This window comes from Ictalurus furcatus, chromosome 7 (genome assembly GCF_023375685.1).
Source record: "Ictalurus furcatus strain D&B chromosome 7, Billie_1.0, whole genome shotgun sequence".
Taxonomy (NCBI): domain Eukaryota; kingdom Metazoa; phylum Chordata; class Actinopteri; order Siluriformes; family Ictaluridae; genus Ictalurus; species Ictalurus furcatus.
Genome location: NC_071261.1, coordinates 13449054 through 13473686, shown reverse-complemented (window position 1 = coordinate 13473686; position 24633 = coordinate 13449054). Strand labels below are relative to the sequence as shown.

Below are 24633 nucleotides of genomic sequence, written 5' to 3'. Positions count from 1 at the left end.
GCTAGCCCTATTTTCACATGCTGATTGGTCCGTACCCTATCAAATATCCTTTCTCTACAAATAGATATGTTTATTACAGCAGCCTTGAATAAAAAACTGTTTTTATTATTATGTCAGATCAAGCAGAAGCTGGGCACAGAGGCCAAGGTGTCCTGGAGGGTTCAACCGGACGGAAAAATCTTCCACAAGATAATCCAGCACAACAGGTTACCTCTACATTTTTATCCGGTTGAAGAGAGATACAAATGAATATTATGTTTATAACAGAAATGGATTTTATTAATCATATGATGCAATTTTTCTTTTTTGTAGCACTTTGAACTGCTCGGAAAATGTGCAGCTACAGAACCCTTAATGTTATAATTTATCATCAGTCCTGTTTGGAAATCTGAGTTGCCTTTATATGGGATTTCATGACATAAACTCCGATGAGTTATAATAATGATTATGTAATACTCAGTTTAACTATAATAATCTGATTCAAAGGACCACGGGATCAGATACCTAAAAGTCTAAAAGTTGACCATAAACACAGTAGACATTTTTAAGGTTCATTTCCAGAAAGAAAAAAAAAAATCCCCCAAACAAAACATAATATGTACATAAAATGATGTTTCCACTTTTTTTCTCTCAGTTTAAATATTTATTAATAAACCGAAATATATTTAACATTTTTCTTATTTATTCCTCCGTTTTATATATATATATATATATATATATATATATATATATATATATATATATATATATATATATATATATATATGAAAGAAAGAAATGTAGTAATAGTATGTAGTATACTGTTGTTGATGACAGCCATCTTGTACAGCACATAAGATAGTAGATACATTTTTAGGCATTGTTTATCTCCAACTAAAATTAATAAATGAATCAATTGAAATCAGGACTATTGTAAGAGTCTTTTGTGTTTGATTTGTCTGTAATATCCCACACAGTTTTTAGAGTTTTTAAGTGTGAATAGCAACAGTTACAAATTAAGAGACAAGGTGGAGCTGTTGTAACGAGGACAGGAGGACGTCCGCATTACATTACATTACATTACAGCAAACTGAATTAATACTGTAGTAGAGCTGATAAACATAGCTCATCTGACCAGATGCTAGATACATTGCGAGAGACATTAAGTCAGAAAGTGGAGACTTTTCAGACTTTCATTCTTTTTATTTCCTCTCTCTGGTCTGATGGCTTGTCTAAGGAAAACGTTGATGAATAAAATCCAAAATGTTTAAAGACAAATGGACAGGGACGTCTCATCTGTTCAGTAGTCCGTGTTATTCAGTTGTGTTAATCAACTCCATAAGCAAGGAATTTTATGTTAATGGAACTTTAGTAGCCCATGGTCTAAACCAGGGTCTAGTGGTCAGGACTCCAGGTTTGATATAGTCCCATGCTTTATTCAGTACTCCAGATTTATTTTTCAACTGTAGTCCAACTATTGAACTATTAGGTTTATTTTTTAAACATGTGTAATACTATTTTGCCCACGGAATTTCTTCATCCTGAATTTTTCCACCTGCAGAACACATTATATCCAAGTCAACATTATTTATAAGCCGACTTGTTTTTTGAGATATTGAGGTTTGGACCTAAGTGACCATCTGTCTGTCTGTGGAAACCATTAAACATTCTGTAACAAACCCTACAATGAGCTTTCCAAGTGAAACCTGTTTTTCTTTTTGGAACTTTTCTCTAACTCAACTGTTTTAAAAAAAAAGAGTTTATAATTAACATTAAGTAACGTGTTAAAGTGGGAAGTCACTTTGCGTACTGGTGAACATCCCAAAAAAATAGACAAGTTGGAATTTTTAGTTACATAAACCTCCTCATATTTGCTCACTAGAAAGACTTACCGGCACTTGGTTGAGCGAGTTTACAATAAAGTTAAAATATTAAGTTTAAATAACGACATGCTATTTTGAAACAATAAGTTATAAGTTGAAATAATGATCTAATGATTGAAAATAACTACATAATATCTTGAACAACGAGTAAAGGCCAAATAATGCGACGATAAGTCATGACAATTACATGACTGTGTAGAAATAATGAGATATGAAGTCACAATAAAGACGTAACATTTTTTAATACTTGTGGTTCAGGGCTAACGTACTAACTAACGTCACTCACTGGGTGCATTGCTAATATTAAATAGGAAACAGCTCTCCATCACGATGAAGTTTACATTGTAAAGAGGAGATGGCCACTGAATGTGTTGCGTCTCCATCCGTCTGTATAAACTTTCCGGTTCTCCAGGAGTTCCAGGTAGACCCGGTCTCCTTTCTCAAGCAGCAGCGAGACAGAGTTACACGCTGTGTCCTCGGTGTCAGCTCCGGGCGGGTTATCGGAGACTGAAACAATCGCTTCTCCGTTCTTCATCAGGGACAGGCCGGTTGAGTTATCAAACGGGTTGAAGAGGACAATACTGAAGTAGTACACTCCTTTTACAGGCGCTGTGAAGATACCTGGAACGATGATTAACATTATTATTTTAAATGAAGGCAAACATTGTGAAATCCTCGTGAAGAAGCTCGGGATGGACAGGCGGCATTCGTTTGTAGACTTTAGAGATCGGGAAGAAATGGGACTCCATGCGTAACCGACTCCACTGACTCTGCTGCTGTCCTCATTGCCTTTCATCATTATTCTCACACGGGCCTAATTAAAGACACTAATTAAATTAAAGAATGTTGGTATCAGAGCATTGTTGGAAATAAAGATGAGTAAATTAACCTGCTATTTGACTAACACTTGATTCCAGTATCAGTGTCGATGCATCCTTAGACTTAGATACTAGTGTATAATCATTTTTGGCCCACATCATCCTTATTATTATGTAACTGGTGTAACTTTGTGATATAGTAAATTTCTCAACCCTAACAGTTTGACTGTGGAGCGAATGGAAGATATTAGATTCTGCCGTAGCACTGTGTAATAACCACAAACTAGCGCAATGAAACACACACAATTCTCAGAGATTAGAGATTCAAGCAAACTTCCTGATTAAATCCAAACCGTAGTACTTTATTCTAGTATGTATTATTATGTCGATCCTGTTGGCCTATGTTTTGACCTGGAATATGAATCTGCCTGTGCTTGGACCCTGTTAGCGACTAGTTCTCTGAGTGGAAAACAATGCGGTAGATTTCTAACACGATAACAGAGTGTCATTACCTGTTTTGGGGTTGTACGCGTTGCCGACGTTCGTCAAAGCGTTTTCGTACACTAGAGTCCGACGTTCTGAGTACGGTCCGATATTTCTAGAGACAGATGTAAGGGTAGACAGTGTGGCTGAGAACGCCACTTTGGCCATGATACCTAAAGACAGATAAAGTGTTCATTTTCAATTCCATATTCTTGCTATTGTGCAGGATTTAAAAAAGACTTTAAAAAACTATTTTCTTTATTGCAGTTCATGTCTGCAACATGCTAAGCGAAAAATGCATCTCTTCTATGAAAAAAAATATTAAATTAATAATGAAATTTTAAATGGATTAATAGTGCAAAAGTCTGAATTGGTGTATGCATGTATCGTTCTGACATCGTTAATGCATAATCACGTCACACACACCTGGAAATTTGGAAGTTTACACACCACTGTTAAAATCGCAGGTTTAAATAAGGTCAGATTTGCACACCCCTGATCTAGCACTTAATTAAAGCACTTTTGCTTGTAATTCAACACTCAGAGTCTACTAACCTAGCACGTCTTCATTTGGCAAATTTATTCCATTCCTTCTTGGAAAAAATGTTCCAGATCTATCAGAGTGTTAGAGGATCTCCTGTGCACAGCCCTCTTCAAGTCATTCTACAGGTTTTGGTAAGGATTTAGATCTGGGCTTTAACTGGGCCTTTCCAAATCTTGTACACAGGGTCATTATCATGCTGGAAGGTGAACATTTTGTTATCGTTAGCCTTATAGCATGATGCTGCCACCACCGTGTTTCACTGCGAGTATGGTGTTCAGCAATGCTGTGCTACAGGTTTGGTGATGTACTGTAGGTAATTCACTCACATCTCTTTAAATCTATGCTTACACAAAAAACCCCAAAACATTATGTTTCCCTTCAGCAACACATTAAGTTGGTGTTTGATCTGTTCGAAGTCTTGCTTTAGAGATGCACTCGAAAAATCTCCTAAAGATGCAGTAAATCAGAAAACCAGAGAAAAAAAATGTTGAAAATGATGAGTGCCATTTTATAATGGTTAAGAATTCAGAAATTTCCCTTACACAACTCCTTACACAAATGACTAAAAAATGACTTCTTGTGGTTTCTTATTAATGCCAAAGAGCATATTCATCAGGTTTTGGGTTTACCTGGATCTCCTTTCTGTCCCTTAAGTCCTGCTGGACCTTCTGGTCCTATTTTACCTGGAGGTCCCTGCACACTCAGACCTGAAATTAGAACAGGGAAATAACTATGAATGTATCTCTCTCTCTCTCTCTCTCTCTCTCTCTCTCTCTCTCTCACACACACACACACCCAACTCTCCCTTGTCTCCTTTAGGTCCAGGATGTCCGTCTCTTCCGTCTCGTCCAGGAAGGCCATTGTGTCCAGGAGAACCCGGGACTCCAGCCGGTGCAGGACAGCTGAGAGTCTCAGCTCCAGCACTCAGATGGAGCCCGAAGTGTTGCAGCAGCAGAACCGAGAACCACAGAGCACTCAACAGCGCCATCTTCAGACACAAACAACAGATCCAATAAACAAATGAACAAATACCACGTAAGAGAGATATACTTTGTATATATTGTAACCTTATTTTTGACAGGTATAGGTCAAAGGTCAAAAAGATACACATTCTAACTCTCTATATCTAGATCAAAGGTCATGATCATAAAATATATATATAGTTATGTTAAATCGGGATCACATCCATTCGTGACACAAACGTTACCATACATGGTATGGCCATGTGTATTCCAGACACCCACACACGTTGCACACATGTTCTTTCTTTTCACACAGAATATGAAACTCTCTGTGGTAGGTCATAAAAATATATATAGTTATGTTAAATCTGGATCACATCCATTCGTGACAGAAACGTTACCATACATGGTACGGCCATATGTTTTCCACCCACACAAGATGCACACACATGTTCTTTCTAACACTCTGTGGTAGGTCATAAAAATATATATATAGTTATGTTAAATCTGGATCACATCCATTCGTGACAGAAACGTTACCATACATGGTACAGCCATATGTTTTCCACCCACACAAGTTGCACACACGTGTTCTTTCTAACACTCTGAGGTAGGTCATAAAAATATATATAGTTATGTTAAATCTGGATCACATACATTCGTGACACAAACGTTACCATACCTGGTACGGCCATATGTGTTCCACCCACACACGTTGCACACATGTTCTTTCTAACACTCTGTGGTAGGTCATAAAAATGTATATAGTTATGTTAAATCGGCTTCCCATCTATTCCTGACACAAACGTTACTAGTTATGTTAAATCGGGATCCCATCCATTCCTGAAACAAATGTTACTATACATGGAATGGCCGTGTGTATCACACACAGACATCCAAACAAAAATATGACACACACAAACACACTTTATTTTCACATTATTTAAAAGGAATTTAAGTGTTATGTACTAAATTACCATAATTATGAACACAAGTTGTTAAGTTGACAATCATTTTTAAAATTACGTTTCTCCATTTAGATTGTCTGCAGTAGAATGCAGTCTTTTAAACCAGGAAAAATGACTGCCTTTAAGTTTAATAACAATAGTAAGTAAAATCCAGTGTGATTTACATTACAAATCTCATACGTAACATCTCTGCAGGATTTATAGACGTTAAAGCACTGAATGAAATGAGCAATATAGACAAAAAAGAAACACTCTGTGTCTACTACTTTTATCTCTCTCATAGAACTATCCACAGTCCAAAGGCTGTGGAGCTAGAAGGCTACGTGTGCGAATGACAAAAGATTTTAAAAAATAAAATAAAAAATGTATCAATACATGAAATTAGATTACACAATGTAGTTGAGGTTTACATGAATAAGCAGAAATGTAATCATGCTTGTCTTTCCTATAGCACAAATGAAAAGCCCTCTCTAGATGAGCAGATTTGTCAAATGAAACTTTTTCCTTCTTATCCACTGCTATGGTAAACTAAAGAGTAGATATTCAAATTACACTGCTAAATATGACTACATTAGCTACGTGTAGTAGTGCAAAATAGTCCATCAAATGTATTAGCAGGTGTAGCCTATACACGAGTTTAAGTCACTAACCAAAGTAAGTATACAAACTGAAGCTATGATAAAAGAACAAAAACAATGAACCTTTCTCAAAGAAATTCCTAAATCCTCTGACCAAGTATATGGCTGTACCATCTGTCTATTAAATAAATGCCAGTCCTTCATGCTGAAAAAGAAGGATCCAAATATAATACCAGTAGTTTGGCACTGTGACTCAAAAAGTTGTTTTATATCTGACATCTGAAAGCTAACTACTGTCCTCAACTGCTGTACAATACTGATAATGCTCTTACAGTTAAGAGGGCTGAATGGCAGACCTTGTTAAATAATATTTTATGTTTCTTCCTCATAATGTGTTATATTTTATAAATATATTCTTATATATCTTATATTACTTTTTGCCTTTTCTTATACGTTGAAATGGGAGAAGAGGGGCTCGATGCTGGTGCGAAGGTGATCCTGCACAAGGACATGTCTTTGTAACTGTAAGTGACGAGTCAACTTAATCCTTCACATGGTATTCATAAGGTGCCATAAGTTTCTGCTTCTCTATGGGTCATGCTGAAGTTTGAACAAAATGGTTTGACTTAATATCCGCAGCAGCAGTGTACAAGTTATTTCTTCCTAATTTATTTATTAACTTTTATTGTATGACTAAATGCAATAAAAGTTATTTGCCAGATTCAGATGCTCCTAAACAAATTATTATAAAGTATGAGTTGGTAACTGATCAACAAAGACTGCACTATCATTTCTAATATAATGTATTAAATATGGACCACTATTTTCACTGAAATATTTCAGAGATTTTTTTTTTTTTACACTAGTTTACACTAAATGTCTAGTAGAACCTTTTAAAATAACTCGACTGCTTCTATAACTTTGGCTTGTAGTGTATATGACAGCTCCCGGTCATAAACCCCTACAAGGAAATAAACATTAATCATTTTGACTGCAGATCAGGAGTGGGTAAAGACAGACTGGTGATCTGATCTATATTATATATATATATATGTGTACCTTAGATAATGCCTCTCTGAACGCCATGGTGGGACGTTCCTGAGTTGAAGTACTGTTCAAGTCCTAAGCATTAGATCACCCCAATTACTCTTGTATACTCTTTCCATACCATCGTGATCTTTGCCTGACGAAGCCATACACAAAACATATTTGACATTTGGGGCCTAATTCTAAAATCACCAGATACCAAATGCACAACCGTTTTGTCTTGCTGTCATCACAAAATTAAAATGTTTAAACCTTAAGTAACGTAGTCACGGAGGGTGTATATATTTTTCACACTACATGAAGTTTGGGGATCCTTATAGACTGTGGAACAGAAATGTACTCAGTGTGTCTCTGCCGTTTTATTTTATATTGGAGTACAACCATTTTTCTTTTTTACCATTAAGGATGAAACACTTGTTTCTTTTAAAACATCATCTTTAAATGTTTTTCTACCTCCTAACTAAACCCTCGGACTTAAGACACGATCTTTGGAGTTGTTGACGCCCTGCTCAGGGTTAAACAACAACGTCTTTACATTACCTTCATTAATAAATTGTCAAACTAACCTCTTGGTTTTTTTTTTTTTTTGGAGCAAAAGTCAGGTCCTCTCTCATTTCAACAGGTCCTCTTGTTGGTGAATACACAGCAATCATCTAAGGGTATTAGGATTTCTCGGAGCAGACATTGTAACAGATAGTTGCAGAGTTTCTTCTGTGTTTTAACTACGACATCTTAACCATTATTTTAACACTGAGACACACGACTCCCTTTAATTCGTTAACAAACACATTTGTAAGAATTCTGGTCAGCAAAACCCCCAAAAGAACACCTGTGTGTGTCTCTCTCTCTCTCACACACACACACCCCCGCACACCCACATGGTCATCAGAGGTCATAAATGTACTGCTGGGACATGGGATGTCAAAGCATAGACAAAAGCTTATGTATTTAGCGATAGTTCTGTGTAAGTATCCTCATTGGCGAACCATTTTCTGAAATCTTGTTTATAGTTTAAACAAAATGCACAACTCTTTTAAAACACCGTCTTTAAAAAAGGTTTTTTCACCCTTAAATTAACCTGGTTAGAAGGTAGGATATGTAATACATATTTTCATTTTCTTCAGACATATTGTCACTTCAGTCTTCACAACGAATAACACCGATGGTTTTGACCTTTCTTTCAGTAAAAGAGAACAACGACATCATACAGCCTTGAAGGACTGTAGAAATGTTTTACACATCACAATGTTTTTCTAAACAACGTAGCCAATAAATAGTTCAATTATTTCACAAACCTCAGTCTGTTCATTTCTTGACAGAAGGATTACACATAGATCATACACATAGGGAGCTACACATGCATAACATGTCCAAAATTCTAATACATCTACCACATTCAGTCACCAGGTCTAGTATTTTCTGATTGATTAGTTACACAAACTGACAATTACCACAGAAGTAATTTCAGAAACAAAGATTCACTTAAACACAAATGTACACATTGGTAGGGATCGTAAAACCCTGAAACACACGACTCGTCCCTTAATTCATTAACATAAACACACTGTAAGCATTCTGGTCAGCAAACCCCCAAGAAACACATGACTCTCTCTCTCTCTCTCTCTCCCTCTCTCTAACACACCCACACACACGCACGCACACCCACACACCCACACACCCACATACACACACACATATTTAGCAGTGTAATTTGAATATCTACTCTTTAGTTTACCATAGCAGTGGATAAGAAGGAAAAAGTTTCATTTGACAAATCTGCTCATCTAGAGAGGGCTTTTCATTTGTGCTATAGGAAAGACAAGCATGATTACATTTCTGCTTATTCATGTAAACCTCAACTACATTGTGTAATCTAATTTCATGTATTGATACATTTTTTATTTTATTTTTTAAAATCTTTTGTCATTTGCACACGTAGCCTTCTAGCTCCACAGCCTTTGGACTGTGGATAGTTCTATGAGAGAGATAAAAGTAGTAGACACAGAGTGTTTCTTTTTTGTCTATATTGCTCATTTCATTCAGTGCTTTAACGTCTATAAATCCTGCAGAGATGTTACGTATGAGATTTGTAATGTAAATCACACTGGATTTTACTTACTATTGTTATTAAACTTAAAGGCAGTCATTTTTCCTGGTTTAAAAGACTGCATTCTACTGCAGACAATCTAAATGGAGAAACGTAATTTTAAAAATGATTGTCAACTTAACAACTTGTGTTCATAATTATGGTAATTTAGTACATAACACTTAAATTCCTTTTAAATAATGTGAAAATAAAGTGTGTTTGTGTGTGTCATATTTTTGTTTGGATGTCTGTGTGTGATACACATGGCCATTCCATGTATAGTAACATTTGTTTCAGGAATGGATGGGATCCCGATTTAACATAAGTAGTAACGTTTTTGTCAGGAATAGATGGGAACCCGATTTAACATAACTATATATATTTTTATGACCTACCACAGAGTGTTAGAAAGAACATGTGTGCAACGTGTGTGGGTGGAACACATATGGCCGTACCAGGTATAGTAAAGTTTGTGTCACGAATGTATGTGATCCAGATTTAACATAACTATGTATATTTTTATGACCTACCTCAGAGTGTTAGAAAGAACATGTGTGTGCATCTTGTGTGGGTGGAAAACATATGGCCGTACCATGTATGGTAACGTTTCTGTCACGAATGGATGTGATCCAGATTTAACATAACTATATATATATTTTTTTATGACCTACCTCAGAGTGTTAGAAAGAACATGTGTGTGCAACTTGTGTGGGTGGAAAACATATGGCCGTACCATGTATGGTAACGTTTCTGTCACGAATGGATGTGATCCAGATTTAACATAACTATATATATTTTTATGACCTACCACAGAGAGTTTCATATTCTATGTGAAAAGAAAGAACATGTGTGCAACGTGTGTGGGTGTCTGGAATACACATGACCATACCATGTATGGTATGTTTGGGTCACGAATGGATGTGATCCCGATTTAACATAACTATATATATATTTTATGATCATGACCTTTGATCTAGATATAGAGAGTTAGAATGTGTATCTTTTTGACCTTTGACCTATACCTGTCAAAAATAAGGTTACAATATATACAAAGTATATCTCTCTCACGTAGTCTAAATGTACATTACAGGGCTGTAACGAATGGATCAATGGATCAGTGATGGAAATGAATTGAGGCAACAATCATAAATTGATTGTTATGAGTTATTATTGAAAAAAAGGAAAACTGGTGTATAAAAAATAATTCATGTTTTCAAACTGATGTGTAAATAATTTAATAGACTAGCAAAGACTTACAATAGTCCTCCTCTATGTCATCACCATTCATGAATTAAGGGTAGTGAACAAACTTTACGTCACATAATGATCAGAGGATATTGATCGGATTGTATTGTATTGTATCCCAGCAGATTCAGTGGTATCGTCAAATATTAATTTGTCACCTTAAGAATTGAAATTCTATTATTTTGTTTGGAATTAGGTTACAGTACATTATAGTACTGTACATCAGATCTGCCTGGTTGTCCCGAGCATGTCGGGAGATAAACATATTTCCCACATTAAAAAAGTTAAAAAGAAATTTAGGGACAAAATCAGAACACTTTGCCATACATTATGGTAAAATGCCTCCTACAATGTAAAGCAGATTATAAAACAGTTTGTACTAGATGTAGATACACACTTCTGTTTTTTAAATACTGTATATAAATATGTTATAAACATGACTGTAGTTACTGTTACTAATTTTACAGCAGTTACATTAAGAATGACTGCAAATAATTACTTTAAAGTTCATATTTATGTAATACTTACAAGGGTAATCAAATAACTTACCTGGTTTTTGTCCTTGGAATTTGTCAACACTGTAACTATTTCCACCGATTGCTGTATTTTCCAGATGTGCAGGTTCAGAAACCGGTGTCTGAAGACTACCCTAACTGAGGGAGTTTTACTGAGAAATGATGCTGCCCAAAATGGTACTTTGGGATTACTGCACCTTGAAGAATGTCAGATACAACCTCTTCTCTTTCTCAATTCCTTGTATGGTTTTGTCTTTCTGTGATGAATGGGCCAACAGAAAGAACACAGAGTCACACTTAATTTCAAGTTCTTTATTCTCACAGCCTCATGAGGTTTGTATATCCAAAGCACGCATTCTTTGGATGCATTGTTTAACAAGGACAAACTTACCTGCTTTTTGTCCTTGGAATTTGTCAACACTGTAACTATTTCCACCGATTGCTGTATTTTCCAGATGTGCAGGTTCAGAAACCGGTGTCTGAAGACTACCCTAACTGAGGGAGTTTTACTGAGAAATGATGCTGCCCAAAAGGGTACTTTGGCATTACTGCACCTTGAAGAATGTCAGATACAACCTCTTCTCTTTCTCAATTCCTTGTATGGTTTTGTCTTTCTGTGATGAATGGGCCAACAGAAAGAACACAGAGTCACACTTAATTTCAAGTTCTTTATTCTCACAACCTCCTGAGGTTTGTCTATCCAAAGCACGCATTCTTTGGAGCCTCAGGCAGCTTATAGTCAAGAGCCATGGACTCAATGACACCCACATTCCCATAAATCACTCCACAGACCTGCCTTCTTATACAACATGGCTTATTGAAGTGAAATAGAACTGCTTATTTCGTGTCTGATTTTGTTAAAATACACAATTTGAAAAAACGAAAACTTCTTGGTCACTGGTCCATTATGGACATTTGGAATATTGAAAATTCTTTTGCCGACTTTTGTGAGACTTACATAGAAGATGAAGTTTGCCAAATTTCATGACAATTGGACAAAATTCATAGGAGGAGATTGATGTGATGGGCTGTGTTGAACTTGTCTCGACCCAAGGAATCCAGAGAGGCTTTTACATTTTGGACACACGGTTCAAAAGTTATGGCCATAAACATACTTCAAGTTAGCTCCAAATTTAACCCAGTGGTGGCGCTAGAGCGTTGGAAGCATTTGGGCCAAATTTGGTCAAAATGTTCCTTAGCCCGTCCCCAATCAGTGTGAAAGATTTCACAACATTTTACCAGACGGTTCTATGGACTGCCCTAGACAACCTATAGCCAGAAGAAGCAGAAACAGATGAAGAAGAAAAGAATAACAATAAATGTTGAATAACAATATGGTGCCTATGCACCTTCTGTGCTTGGCCCCCTAATAAATAAACATTGTTTAACACTGTCACTGCTAATCAAAACCCAGTTAGCATGATGTATTTTCATGCTGTATGTTGTACAAACATTTCTTAATGATTGAAAACAGACACTCGGTTTTCATGCATGCTTTTTTAAATTTGCCATTATTTTGACTTTTCAATTATTATAAACTTTAATCATTTAATCATAATTTGATACTTATGGATACAATCAGCAGCAGTATTGCGCCACTTTATCGATATCAAGACAACATTAGTAACATCTCCAGATCAGTGTGTAGTATCCATGTTTATTCAGTGTTGGTCATTGCGTACAGAAGATGGCCACTGAACGAATTACGTCTCGCAGAATCCGTGTAAACTTTCCGGTTCACCAGGAGCTCGTTGTAAATCCGGTCTCCTTTCTCGAGCAGCAGAGTGACCGAGTTACTTGCCGTGTCCTCAGAGTCCTGTCCTGGTGGATTATCAGTCACTGCAGCCAAAAGCACTCCGTTCTTCATTATTTCCACACCAGCTGAGGGAGGGTTTGCGTTGAAGAGCACAACATTGAAGTAGTACACTCCTCTAACTGGTGCTGTAAAGATACCTGGAGGCAAGATTTCAGTTATAACTGAGCTGCTGAAGAAAAGGATTTTATTTTATTAATGAAAAAAAGCTTGGACAATTTCAACAACTGTCACGGTATTTCTAAAACTGCATTTTCATTTTGTTTGACTTTGATAGATTGTTCTTATCCATTGGCCTTTGGTATGAAATTGAGAATATGGGGGGGGGGATGGCCACACTTTTTGTTTAAGGGTTCTAACACTTGCTCATTGTTTGTAGTAATATTATAAGAGACATTTATACATAGCAAATAGATAAATTACCTGTCTTTGTGTCGTAGGCATTACCGATGTTGGTCAAAGCACTTTTGTACACCAGAGTCTGACGATCCTCAAATGGTCCGATGTTTCTGTAAGGATCTGCAGGGGAGGAGAGTGTGGCCCAGAATGCCACTTTGGGTTGCTCTTAATAAAGAAGAAGAAGAAGAAGCATGCTTGTTTACATTGGTACAGACCAATCAATGTATGTATGTAATAAAAATGGACAATTTGGTGTAATGAAGTGGAGTTACTGTTGTCACACTATAAAATCACTTCCCAGACTGTTTTATTCCTCTTTTTTTTATTTATTATAAAATAAACAATGCATCTTCTCTTATGGAGTCTGCGCAGAAAAAACCCCAAAACTTTTTGTGTAATGTAAATGGACGATATTACTACACAATCCTGCACTCAAGCAAAAAATTAATAAATGAAATGAAATGAAATGAAATAAAATATTAAGGCATGCACTGTTGCTGTAGATGTTAGTGGTTAGAGAAGTGTTTACCTTGCAGTATCAGATTAACCAGGTATTTAATCTGTTCGAGTTCTGTCGGTAGAGATGATGGGTTCAGCAAATTGCCTAAAGGTGCAATCAGAAAAACTATGTGAAAAATTATGTGTACTATTTCAGGGTTATCAAGAATTCATGAAGTTCCTACAGCTCCTTACACAAACGACTTCTTGCAGCTTTTTTTCTGAGCATATTCATCTGAATATTATTTTTAGAATTGTGTATTTTAACAGGTTTTGGGTTTACCTGGATCTCCTTTCTGTCCCTTAGGTCCTGCTGGACCTATTGGTCCTGTTTCACCTCGAGGTCCCTGCACACTCAGACCTGAAATTAGAACAGGGAAATAACTATGAATGTCTCTCTCTCTCTCTCTCTCTCTCTCTCTCTCTCTCTCACACTCACACACACACACACACACACACACACACACTCACACACACACACACACACACACACACCCAGCTCTCCCTTGTCTCCTTTAGGTCCAGGATGTCCGTCTCTTCCGTCTCGTCCAGGAAGGCCATTGTGTCCAGGAGAACCCGGGACTCCAGCCGGTGCAGGACAGCTGAGAGTCTCAGCTCCAGCACTCAGACGGAGCTCGAAGTGTTGCAGCAGCAGAACCGAGAACCACAGAGCACTCAACAGCGCCATCTTCAGACACAAACAACAGATCCAATAAACACAATTCCCTCGAACATAGTACCAAATCTCACGTAGGGTAACTGCAGATAACTGAACAGAACTCTGGTGCGACAAACAGTTTGACAAATTTCAGCATATGAATGAAAAGATCCAATTTAAATAGTATCAAACATTTTTGCACTAAAGCCAGCTTTAGACTGTATGATTTATGGCCTGAAAATCACCGATCATAAAAAGAATAATGTGATTTAGTATGAATTTTCAAATGAAAATCCGACCAATAGGAGGACAGCACAGGATGACACCAAACTCACGGGACAGCGATGGTTATAGCGAAGATGAAAACAACCAAAACATGTTAATGGACCGAAAAACATCCTTTATTCCTCAACCTCATTTATGAACCTAGATTTTTTAGTACTAGGACATCATTAACATAAAGTCTCAAACTCAATGAAGTCAAGACGCTATCACACTCCACTTACACTAAAGTCGATCTAGGGAACTTTTAGAGTCTACAACATACAATCATACAGTGTACAGTAGTCTAGCAGCTCGTTTTAGATGTACCTTTGTTGAACTGTGTTTAATTCAGCACATGTGTTTCCTGCATGAAGAGCTTCTATCATTAACCAGGCTCACCAGGTTTCAGCAACATTTCCATCCCAACTATATCTTAGAAAACAAACAAAAGACCTGAAACTAGCTTAAAAAAATTCAGGTATTGGAATGAGAGACGCATTTTTTTTCTTTTTCTCAGCCATTGTGCGGGGAAACATTACGCAGTCTTTTTCGTTAGAGGACCTTCATCGTATAGTCTGACACAGAGACCTGTGCTATCACGTGGTGTGCTACAGAGTTCAGAACAGAGTTTATTGCAGTCTTGAGTAGAGCAGATTCATTACGAAGAGACGCAGAAAGAATGAGCGTGTACTGAGAAGCATGATTATGTGGTACGGGATTGCGTAGAGCAACATCTGCTTACAACAATGATGGAAAACAGCCAAGCTAAGATCCTGTGAGGCTTCTCGATCAAGAGAGAAAGTGAATTTATACAAAACAATAAAAGCAAACCATAAAACGAAGTGACATAAAATGTTGGGGAAACACCCAGGAGAAGGTGGAAATGAAATAAAAGAAGTGAAAAAAGAAAGAAAAGAAAATCACACACTCATGGCTGTGAGCATTCAGCGAAGTCAAGTTAAGGAATCCATTTCTGTCCAAAACAGCAAAATCTCTGTGTCACACCCTCAAACTCCCATCAGGAATCTGGTATGAGGACCAAGCACGAGGGAGGATAAAGATACAGCCCACATTGACAGCGTGAAACAGACATTTATGATAACAATAAAATGACTTTATTTAGAAGCTAATTTGGTATACATGCCATTTTAAATAATTCAGCGTAAGGTAAATATTATTTAGCATTAAATTGTTCCTATATCAGATTTTGTACGTATTGATCTTTTTAGATTAAATATGCTGTAAACTTTAACTAAAATGATTCGTTTTTGTTCATATTGTTACAGCAGTTACTTGAAGAATTACTGCAAATAATCATCTTGTTAAAATATTAAAATATTCATGGAATACTTACAGAGGGAATTAAATTACTTACCTAAAGTTGGAGGGTTTTTTTTTTTTAAAGCTTTTCTGTCTGTGGAATTTGTAATGATTATTTCCAGAAATTGCTGTATTCTCCGGATATCTATGTTCAGGAAAAACCTCTAAAGGAGGAATCATGTGAATATTAGAAAGGATTGTGTACAAAATAGTGCTTTGGGGATAACTACAGCTAATAAACCAGCACCTTGAACCACACCTCCTTCTCTCTTTACCCTCCTCCTGCTCTGCTCTTTATCTATCCTCTCCCCGTTTAACCTTCTCTCCATTCAGTCCATCCCGCTCTCCTCCGCATTCCTCAGCATGGAGAATACTCATCTGTAGCATGAAGCTCTCCCACATCTCTAGTGGCCTCATTATATGGGAGATAAAAAATCTAATATCTAACAGTAGCTCCACAATTAAAGTTAAAATTTGAGCAGATCAGTGCACGTATTTCATGTCTGTAATGCTCTACTGGGTTCATACCTTGCTGTCGTTGTCTTTTCTAGTTTTTTTTGCTAGTCTTTTGGAGATTATTTTAATACATTTTACATTATTGCGTATAGATGCATATAAAGCTTCTTATTAATATCTCCAGATCAGTATGTGTATCACTGTTTATTCTGTGTTGGGCATTGAGTACAGAAGATGGCTGCTGAACGAATTACGTCTCGCCTGACCTGTGAAAACTTTCCAGTTCACTTCTGCAGAGCGCGTCGTTGCTCCACCTGACTCTGCAGAGGGCGTCATCGCTCCACCTGACTCTGCAAAGGGTGTTGTTGCTCCACCTAACTCTGCAGAGGGCATCGTCGCCCCACCTGACTTTGGAGAGGGCGTCGTCGCTCCACCTGACTCTGCAAAGGGTGTTGTCGCTCCACCTAACTCTGCAGAGGGCATTGTCGCCCCACCTGACTCTGCAGAGGGTGTCGTCGCTCCACCTGACTCTGCAGAGGGCGTCGTCACCCCACCTGACTCTGCAGAGGGCGTCGTTGTTCCACCTGAATCTGCAGGCGGCGGTGGCACTCCACCTGACTTTGGAGAGGGCGTCGTCGCTCCACCTGACTCTGCAGAGGGCGTTGTCGCTCCACCTGACTCATGTTACTCATATTTACCCCATTGTCACTGACTTCTTCTTGCATTTCCAAATCCTTTACAGTTCCTCATACAAATGACACCCGCTGCAGAGTCAGGTGGGGCGAGGACGCCCTCGGTTGTATGAGGAACTGTGAAGGATTTGGAAATGGCAAGAAGAAGTCACTGACAATGGGATAAACACGAGTATCCGCAAGCAGTCATGATTTGTGGCCTCTTTGGCTTTCCACATGAACCCGAAGGCGTTTTAAAGCACAAACAGACTGATCAGTCGAATCGGTGACTAGTGGAAGATTTTCACTCAGGAAGAAGAGAGTAGCAGTGGAACACCTTCAGGGAAGAACACACCCAGAAAAAGAGTGTCACTAACTTACCGTTTAACTCGGAGTGAAAAGAAAGGAAGAGCTCGGGTTGTAACACAGTAAGCTGGCGAGTTGTTTTTTTCTTTCTCTTTTCATATTTTTCTGTAAAAGTGTCAGTATTGAGTGTCAGAAAGAACAATATGAGGTCTGAATGCTTTGAAACGGGTTTAATAAGAAAGTGACCTGGAGCTATTTTCGTCAGTTTGTGCACTTTAACCGTTAACCACTTTAACCTTGAAAATCAGTGAAAGATTGAATGTTGAAATGATTATTAATAATAAACTGACAAACAAGACACTTTAATCTTAGTGTTGAAAAACAAAACAAAACCCTGTTTATCAAAAGCGTAACACAGTAACTTCCCACTGCCTCAGTCTCTCAAATGACCTTGATATTGTGGGCGTGGCCACGACCGGTGCCGACGCTATTCTTATTGTTATGGGCGTGGCTAAAAATAACGGCTTTACCATTAACACAATAAAACGTGTTTATTCAATTTTTTTCCCCCAATCAGTTCCGTTTGTTTGTTTATTTATTTATAAATATTTATCATGATGTAACTTCAGGTTAACTTTACTACTGCTGTATGTTTTGATTGTGTTACGATGACTTATTTATATTTATTACTGTGTTATTATTAGTATTTACATGTTTATTAATCTACATGAATTAATAAACATGTATTTTTTTCCAATCAGTTCGTTTGTTTATTTATTTATAAATGTTTATCATGCTGTAACTTCAGGTTAACTTTACTACTGCTGTATGTTTTGATTGTTTTACGATGACTTATTTATATTTATTACTGTGTTATTATTAGTATTTACATGTTTATTAATCTACATGAATAATAACTATGTAGTAGATTTAACCAGATCAGTGGCAGTAAAATCCTCAGCACTGGCCGGTTGGTTAGTAATCATTTTGCCTATGTTTACATGATCCGATTTCACAGTCCAACATCGGTCTGAGTATCCGGCAGTCAGAGTCATTCAGAAACCGGAGAGTGCAGATCTGCTTACATTTACATGTGATTAAAACAATGTTGATTTTAGTTCAGTTTTCTGTGTATAGCAGTGAATGTTATCACAAAGCAGCTTTAGAGAAATATATAAATATATAGCTTGTAGCTGCAAATGACTCTGCACAGTACAACTAGTAAACATGATCTCTTTCTGCCCAGATGTTCAGTCGATGTGAGGACACAATGTTCTTGTACAGTTTGCAGATTGATCGGTGGTGAGGTGACTCCACTCCAGGTGAACGGTGATGCAGTGTGATTGACCTGTCTGTGGATACGGTTTCGTAACTGGGCAGCATCGGCTGATTTTACACTGATGGACGATGTGAGCCATTTTCTTTTTATGGTCTCACCATGAGGTGAGAAACCTTCTCTTTGTAGCCTGAGCGAGAGAGAGATAGAAGTTCCTTTCTTTCATGGTCCATACAGTATAAAGGTTAAACCACAGAGAGCGAGAGAGAGAGAAGACAAGGGCTGGTGGAGTGCTTTCGCAGGGGTGTTACTGTACATCCTTTCGGTTACTATAAAAGTTCTTTGATAAAATTGTGTCCCCTATCCGTGAACGTGTGAATCCTACACTGCTGTGCGTCTCACGTCATCCGTTCCTTGTTTACAGGAAAAGTCAGGAGGAATGCTGAGCAGCTTTTTCAGGCGCTCTCCCAAACCGGCTCAGAACTGCACTCATGACCAGGTGGGAGAAACATCTGTGCAAGAGCAGCGTGGGGATTTCACCAATCAAAAGTCCACTTATATGTGGAAGCGAAACCAACAGAATTCAGTTTCTAGTCTAAGTTTGCTGACTTTTTAACTCAGCTTATATTATCCTTGTTTTTAAACGTTTTTAGTATTCAATTTAACAACACTGATACTGATATTATTATTATTATTAATATTATATTATTATTATTATTATTATTATTATTATATTATTATTATTATATTATTATTCTCTTCCTGTTCCTGTCACTTCCTACTTTCATTCCTTCCCTTTCCCTTCTCTGAATAACGCTCATGAGACTCAGCCTGTCTTTGTGTGTGTGTGTTTGTGTGTGTGTGTGTTTCAGGGTGCTGGGAGCTCAGACATCACAGAGAAGAAAGACCGTGCAGATGAAACTCCTCTCGTCCCTCCAAGACCCAGTGAGGAGGTACAGTGTGTTACAGAATAACTATAAAAAACAGAGATTGTGATGTTTGTGATGTTAATCAGCTTTTCTGTTCACCAGGAGCTCAGAAAGACCATCTCACACCGTCTGAGTCTGAATCCAACCGACGCGGATCATAATCAGGTACAGCAGAGGTTTACTTAGTCTTTTCCTCTCTCTCTGTCTCTCTGTTACCTTACATGCATACTAGCGAGTGATCAAGTGAACATGGTGGACATCCAGTGGTTTATTCCTTCTCTTGTTTCGTCTTAGGATTCTGTTGTGTCTGGTAACAAACAGCAGGTCAAAGGAGGTGAAGATATAGGAGGTCAGGTAACAAAACACATGTTCAGCATCATTCTTCTCTGATTATTCTCTGACTGCCGCTTACAACTCTGAGAACCTGGCTAACTACAAGTAGGCCAAATAGCTGAAAGAGACACGCTCAAGTTGGAATTCCACAAAAGGGAGGAAAGACAGTGATGTATGCATGGCTACCTCAATAGCAGTTGAGCTTAACACACACTATGCTCACTTTTAGGTGAACAGCTGTGTGCTAGTCATATCTGTGCCAGATGTGGCCACTTCCTTCACGGGGTAAACTTACAGCGACTTACAGAAGTGAAAGTAAATATATATATTTATACAACTGAGCAGTTGAGGGTTAAGGCCCAGGAGGGACAGCATGGCGGTGCTGGGATTTGAACTCACAACCTTCTGAGGTAGAGGTAGAGTGTGTTTACTTTAAAATATAAGTGCACATTCATAGAATGACAAAAATCGAACGCAATTCGATTTGACAAATTCTCCAAAGTAACAATCATAATTAGATAATACACATGCAGAAACGATGATTTGTTGTAGGGATATTGAAATGAACCCAGTTGGTGACGGAGCCTTGAGATTTTGGATCCAGGAAACTTCAGCCGGATGATAAATTGCATGAACGTGTTTTGTGTAATGTTTTCACACGCTGTTTTCATCACCGCACGTGTAAAACGCGTGTAACAGGATGACAGTGACAAGCATGTGAACGAAGCAGCCGCTGCAGTCGAGAGAGAAAAAATACCGGTATAATCATCATAGCTTATTCGTTTCATAATCAATAATAATCAAATAATAACAAACTTTTAATGTTGGTTTCTTTCTCCACTAAAAGCCAAAGAAAAAGAATGTAAAGAAAAAGAAGAATCCCTTCATGCCTCATGTGACATCTAAGGTAGGGGGAGAAAACTTTATCTTTCGTTTCTGTGGGGGTTTTTCATTTCACTTTAATGGAACACTGGAAATCAGAATGGTTAATTGTTAATGTTAATTAGAGTTAATTGAGTCAGCATTTTCCTTCACAACAGTAATGTCCATGGGTGTTGAATAGCTCAGTATAACTGCTTATGTATACTGTATGTGTGAATTTATGTTCATTTATCTTACATAGCAGAACTGTACATGCGTTGTTTTTATTCATTTATTCAATTAAGCTATTTCTTTCTTTATTTATTACAGAGTAAAATGGTTCAGAAGAAGAGCGGAGAAGATGGCAATGATGATGTAGAGGTATTCAGAGAGGGGAAATTTTACTGCCTATTACTGTCCATTAAAGTCTTCCTGCAGAATCCGTAAATGGAAACGTAAGCGAGTCGTAGACTGTTTATGTGTAAAAGGTAGCCATTTTTATTGGCTGTACCTTTAAGGCCATAGAATGTGTTTAACCCAGATGTTATTCACAACAGAACATAGCAAGCTTATCAAATGTTTAAACTGAGGAAGTATAGCATTTTAAGGGAAAAAGTAAGGTCATTTTGAATTTCAGACCTACAACACGTTGCAGAAAAGCTGGGACGGGGCCAACAATAAGCTGGAAAAGAAAAACAGCTGGAGGTTAATTGGGAACTTTTTGGAATTGGGGTTGAAAAAGTTGACACATTTCTATTAATATTGCAGGTTTTTAATGATGTAAAAAAAGTTAAAATAATTCCTTTAATGGAATTTAGCAACCAACAAAAGTTGAGTGAAAAACAAATAGAAATGTTTTAGATTCAAAAACGAAAAAGAAACATCATCAAGAACAGGATGTTCCGCCAAAATAGACAAAAGAACAAGAAGAAAACTTAACAGGGAGGCTGCCAAGAGACCTACAGCAATATTAAAGGAGCTGCAGGAACATCTGGCAAATACTGGTTACACCCTGCATGTGACAGCTATCTCTCGTATTCTTCACTGGGCTATGGGGTAGGGTGGCGAAGACAAATGTGTCATGGTCTGATGAGACCACTGTAGGACTTCTAAACTTCTAAAAGATATGTTGTTGATGCAAAAACAAGACAAGAACAAAATACCCAGAGTGAAGCATGGTGGTGGCAGCATCACGTTATGGTTCTGCTTTTCTTTCTTTGGCTGGGACTAGGGTTCTAGTCAAGATAGAGGGAATCATGGAGAGCTCCAAATACTCCAAAATCTATATTGGCAGAAAACCTGCAGGCCTCTGTTAGACAGTTGAAGATGAACAGAAATTTCACTTTCCAGCACAAATCCAACTCAACAAAGGAACGACATTTTGCAAAAGTCCTGTCAAAAACATGTGGAATGACTTGAAGAGGGGTGTGTACAGGAGATCCGCTCACTGTCTGAGAGATCTGGAGCATTTTTGCGAGTAAGAGTGGAATAAAATTACCAAATGAAGATGTGCTAAGTTCTTAGACGCTTACCCAAACTCTTACTGGTCTGCAGGTTTACACCTTGCAGGTAAAAAAAATGTCATGCTGAAGATTTGCATTTGAAAATGTATTTTAAAAATGATTTGCAATAATAAAAAAACAAACAAACATGCAAAGTGAGGACAAGCTTATGTATAGGATTTTCTAAATATTTTGTCTTTTTTTTCCGTAAAGAAGAATTCGCTCATGGAGCAGCTGAACGGGTTTCGTCTGGAACGAGTTCACAGCGAAGACGAGGAGGTTTTTCAGCAATACGTCTACCTTTTTCTTTTTCTACAGTTAGTTTTATGTAGATGTATACGACTTGTTTTCTCTCACAGGATCTTGACAGCCTCATGGAGTGGTGGAGCACGGTCCAACGTGAGTGTGTTTAAAGCGTATATATACAGATTTTAGATGGGTAACAACATTAAGGCTGAGAACGTGTGACATAAATGAATGCTAAGGTAACCATAGCGTCTGCTTGTGTTGTTCAGAATGGGAGCCGATGTTCAAAGATGAAGATATGACAGAAAAAGAGGAGGCTAAGTAAGCTGCTTAGCAACAAATTAGTATTTTACTTCTCTTACTTTACTTTTTCACACTAAGGCTTTGCGTTCTAGTAATCCTTTTTTCCCGTTTTAATGCAAATTTTAAAATGTCAGTAAATTCTACAGTTGTTTTCCTCTCTTTAGGACATTTGCACTAACAGCTGAAAAGGTGCAACGCGGCATTCGCGTGTTTAACCAGCTGTTTTCAGAGCGAGCAGAAGCTCTTTGGCAGCACATCATTGACCTCAACCTCATCGCCGACGGTCTGGACCGCTTCAACAAAAGGGCCAAAGTGGCCCAGATCACAGGTGGCTCCACCAGCGCTATTGGGGGTGTGGCCACTATAACAGGCCTCGCCCTGGCGCCTGTTACAATGGGAACATCCCTGATTGTCACAGCAGTGGGCCTGGGCGTGGCTGCAGCAGGCGGGTTAACATCGGCCTCGGCCAGTATCTCCAACACCGTCCATGGCTCGATGGACCGCAAGAAAGTGGAGCGTATCGTGAAGGACTTCCAGAGCAAGATGGCCGACATCGACAAATGCACACGATTCATCAAACGAGGCATCGAGAACCTGCGAGAGTTAAATGCTCCCAAGGTGAGGAGTTCCTTCAGTAAGTTTTCCATCACGTAGCGAACATTTGAGTTTAATTGGACTCTGACCAGCACATACTGAGGATAAATTAATGACAAAGTTGATGTTTTAAAAATCCTTTTAACATTGTAACCGTTGATTCATCCCGTTTTCATTCGAAGGTGAAAAAGCTAAAGGCGTACGATAGCGATTTCTCCGGAATCAACAATATCTACGAGGACGGCGTCATGGCGGGCAAAGCAGTGCTTATCAACGCCAATGAGATCACCAGGTTCACACAAGTCGCCATGGCAACAGGTGGCACAGCAGCCAGAGCAGTTCAGGTTGCAGCCATGGCGACGGGCGTCCTCACCGGTCTCTTTGTTGCCATGGATGTTTACTTCGTGGCAAAGGACTCTCATGAACTTAGGAAAGGAGCCAAGTCGGAATTTGCCAGAAAGATCAGGGATGTGGCAGAGCAGCTGCATCAAGGACTGGTGGAGCTCAATATGATCCGAGAGGAGCTGCAGTGTTCCAACACCTCCACGATCTCCATCTCCAGCCCCTCATCCTCCATTTCCACCTCAACCGCCCTGTCCTCCTCTTCATCCACCTCTGGCACCTCCATCTCTTCCTCTACTTTTCCCTGCGTTTCCTCTTCTCTGTCACAGAACACTGAAGCACAGGCAGAAGCTCAAACTCAGTCCTGACACAGTCCTGTCTTAAATGAATCGTATGTCCTCCTCTTCCATCTCCAAACGGCACTCCTCCATTTTCTCAATGTCCTTATCCAAAACCTGCACCTTCTTACTCTCCTCCACGAGCTTCTCCACTGCAAACACACTCCTACAAAAAGAATTAACAATGCCACTGCTATCTTCTACACCTTCTCCTCAGCATCCTCCTGAATCTCTTCCCGGTAAAAAAAAAAAAAAAAAAAAGAAAGAAAAACAAAGCAGTGAATGTAATGACCTTATAATAATCACCGTTAGGATTATTCGGATCAAAATCGGGAAAAAATGTTGGCAGAAATATTTAAATAAAAATAATAACCTGAATAAATATATACAGGTCTAAAGTCAGATATACACTGATA

General features: G+C 38.2%; 2 protein-coding genes across 4 annotated transcripts; one reads left to right on the top strand and one right to left on the bottom strand.

The window, feature by feature from the left end:
• Window positions 1–1622: 1622 nt before the first annotated feature.
• On the bottom strand, window positions 1623–16355 carry LOC128609832 (adiponectin-like). Of its 2 annotated transcripts, XR_008386289.1 has the most exons (7): window positions 16116–16355; window positions 14314–14506; window positions 14102–14179; window positions 13850–13924; window positions 13345–13485; window positions 11500–13061; window positions 11143–11365 (listed from the first exon to the last, which is right to left on the bottom strand). XR_008386289.1 is itself a non-coding variant. In XM_053628652.1 (6 exons), exons 3-6 carry the CDS (start codon window positions 4693–4695, stop codon window positions 2200–2202), a joined length of 699 nt encoding a protein of 232 aa, XP_053484627.1. In that variant the 5' UTR covers window positions 11143–11365; window positions 11500–11712; the 3' UTR covers window positions 1623–2199. The 2 variants fall into 2 exon arrangements, 1 of the variants encoding a protein (XP_053484627.1); XM_053628652.1 differs by lacking the exons at window positions 13345–13485; window positions 13850–13924; window positions 14102–14179; window positions 14314–14506; window positions 16116–16355 and adding exons at window positions 1623–2483; window positions 3193–3336; window positions 4337–4414; window positions 4503–4695 and having other exon boundaries at window positions 11500–11712.
• A 1069-nt stretch (window positions 16356–17424) lies between these two features.
• On the top strand, window positions 17425–24492 carry apol1 (apolipoprotein L, 1). Of its 2 annotated transcripts, none has more exons than XM_053628651.1 (14): window positions 17425–17615; window positions 18778–18902; window positions 19194–19268; window positions 19642–19722; window positions 19801–19863; window positions 19993–20052; window positions 20731–20790; window positions 20879–20938; window positions 21223–21273; window positions 22611–22673; window positions 22754–22793; window positions 22910–22961; window positions 23108–23561; window positions 23720–24492. In XM_053628651.1, the coding sequence occupies exons 2-14, from the start codon at window positions 18894–18896 to the stop codon at window positions 24245–24247; spliced, it is 1596 nt and encodes a 531-aa protein (XP_053484626.1). In that variant the 5' UTR covers window positions 17425–17615; window positions 18778–18893; the 3' UTR covers window positions 24248–24492. The 2 variants fall into 2 exon arrangements, with proteins under 2 accessions (XP_053484626.1, XP_053484625.1); XM_053628650.1 differs by having other exon boundaries at window positions 17426–17615; window positions 22608–22673.
• The last annotated feature ends 141 nt before the right edge of the window (window positions 24493–24633 follow it).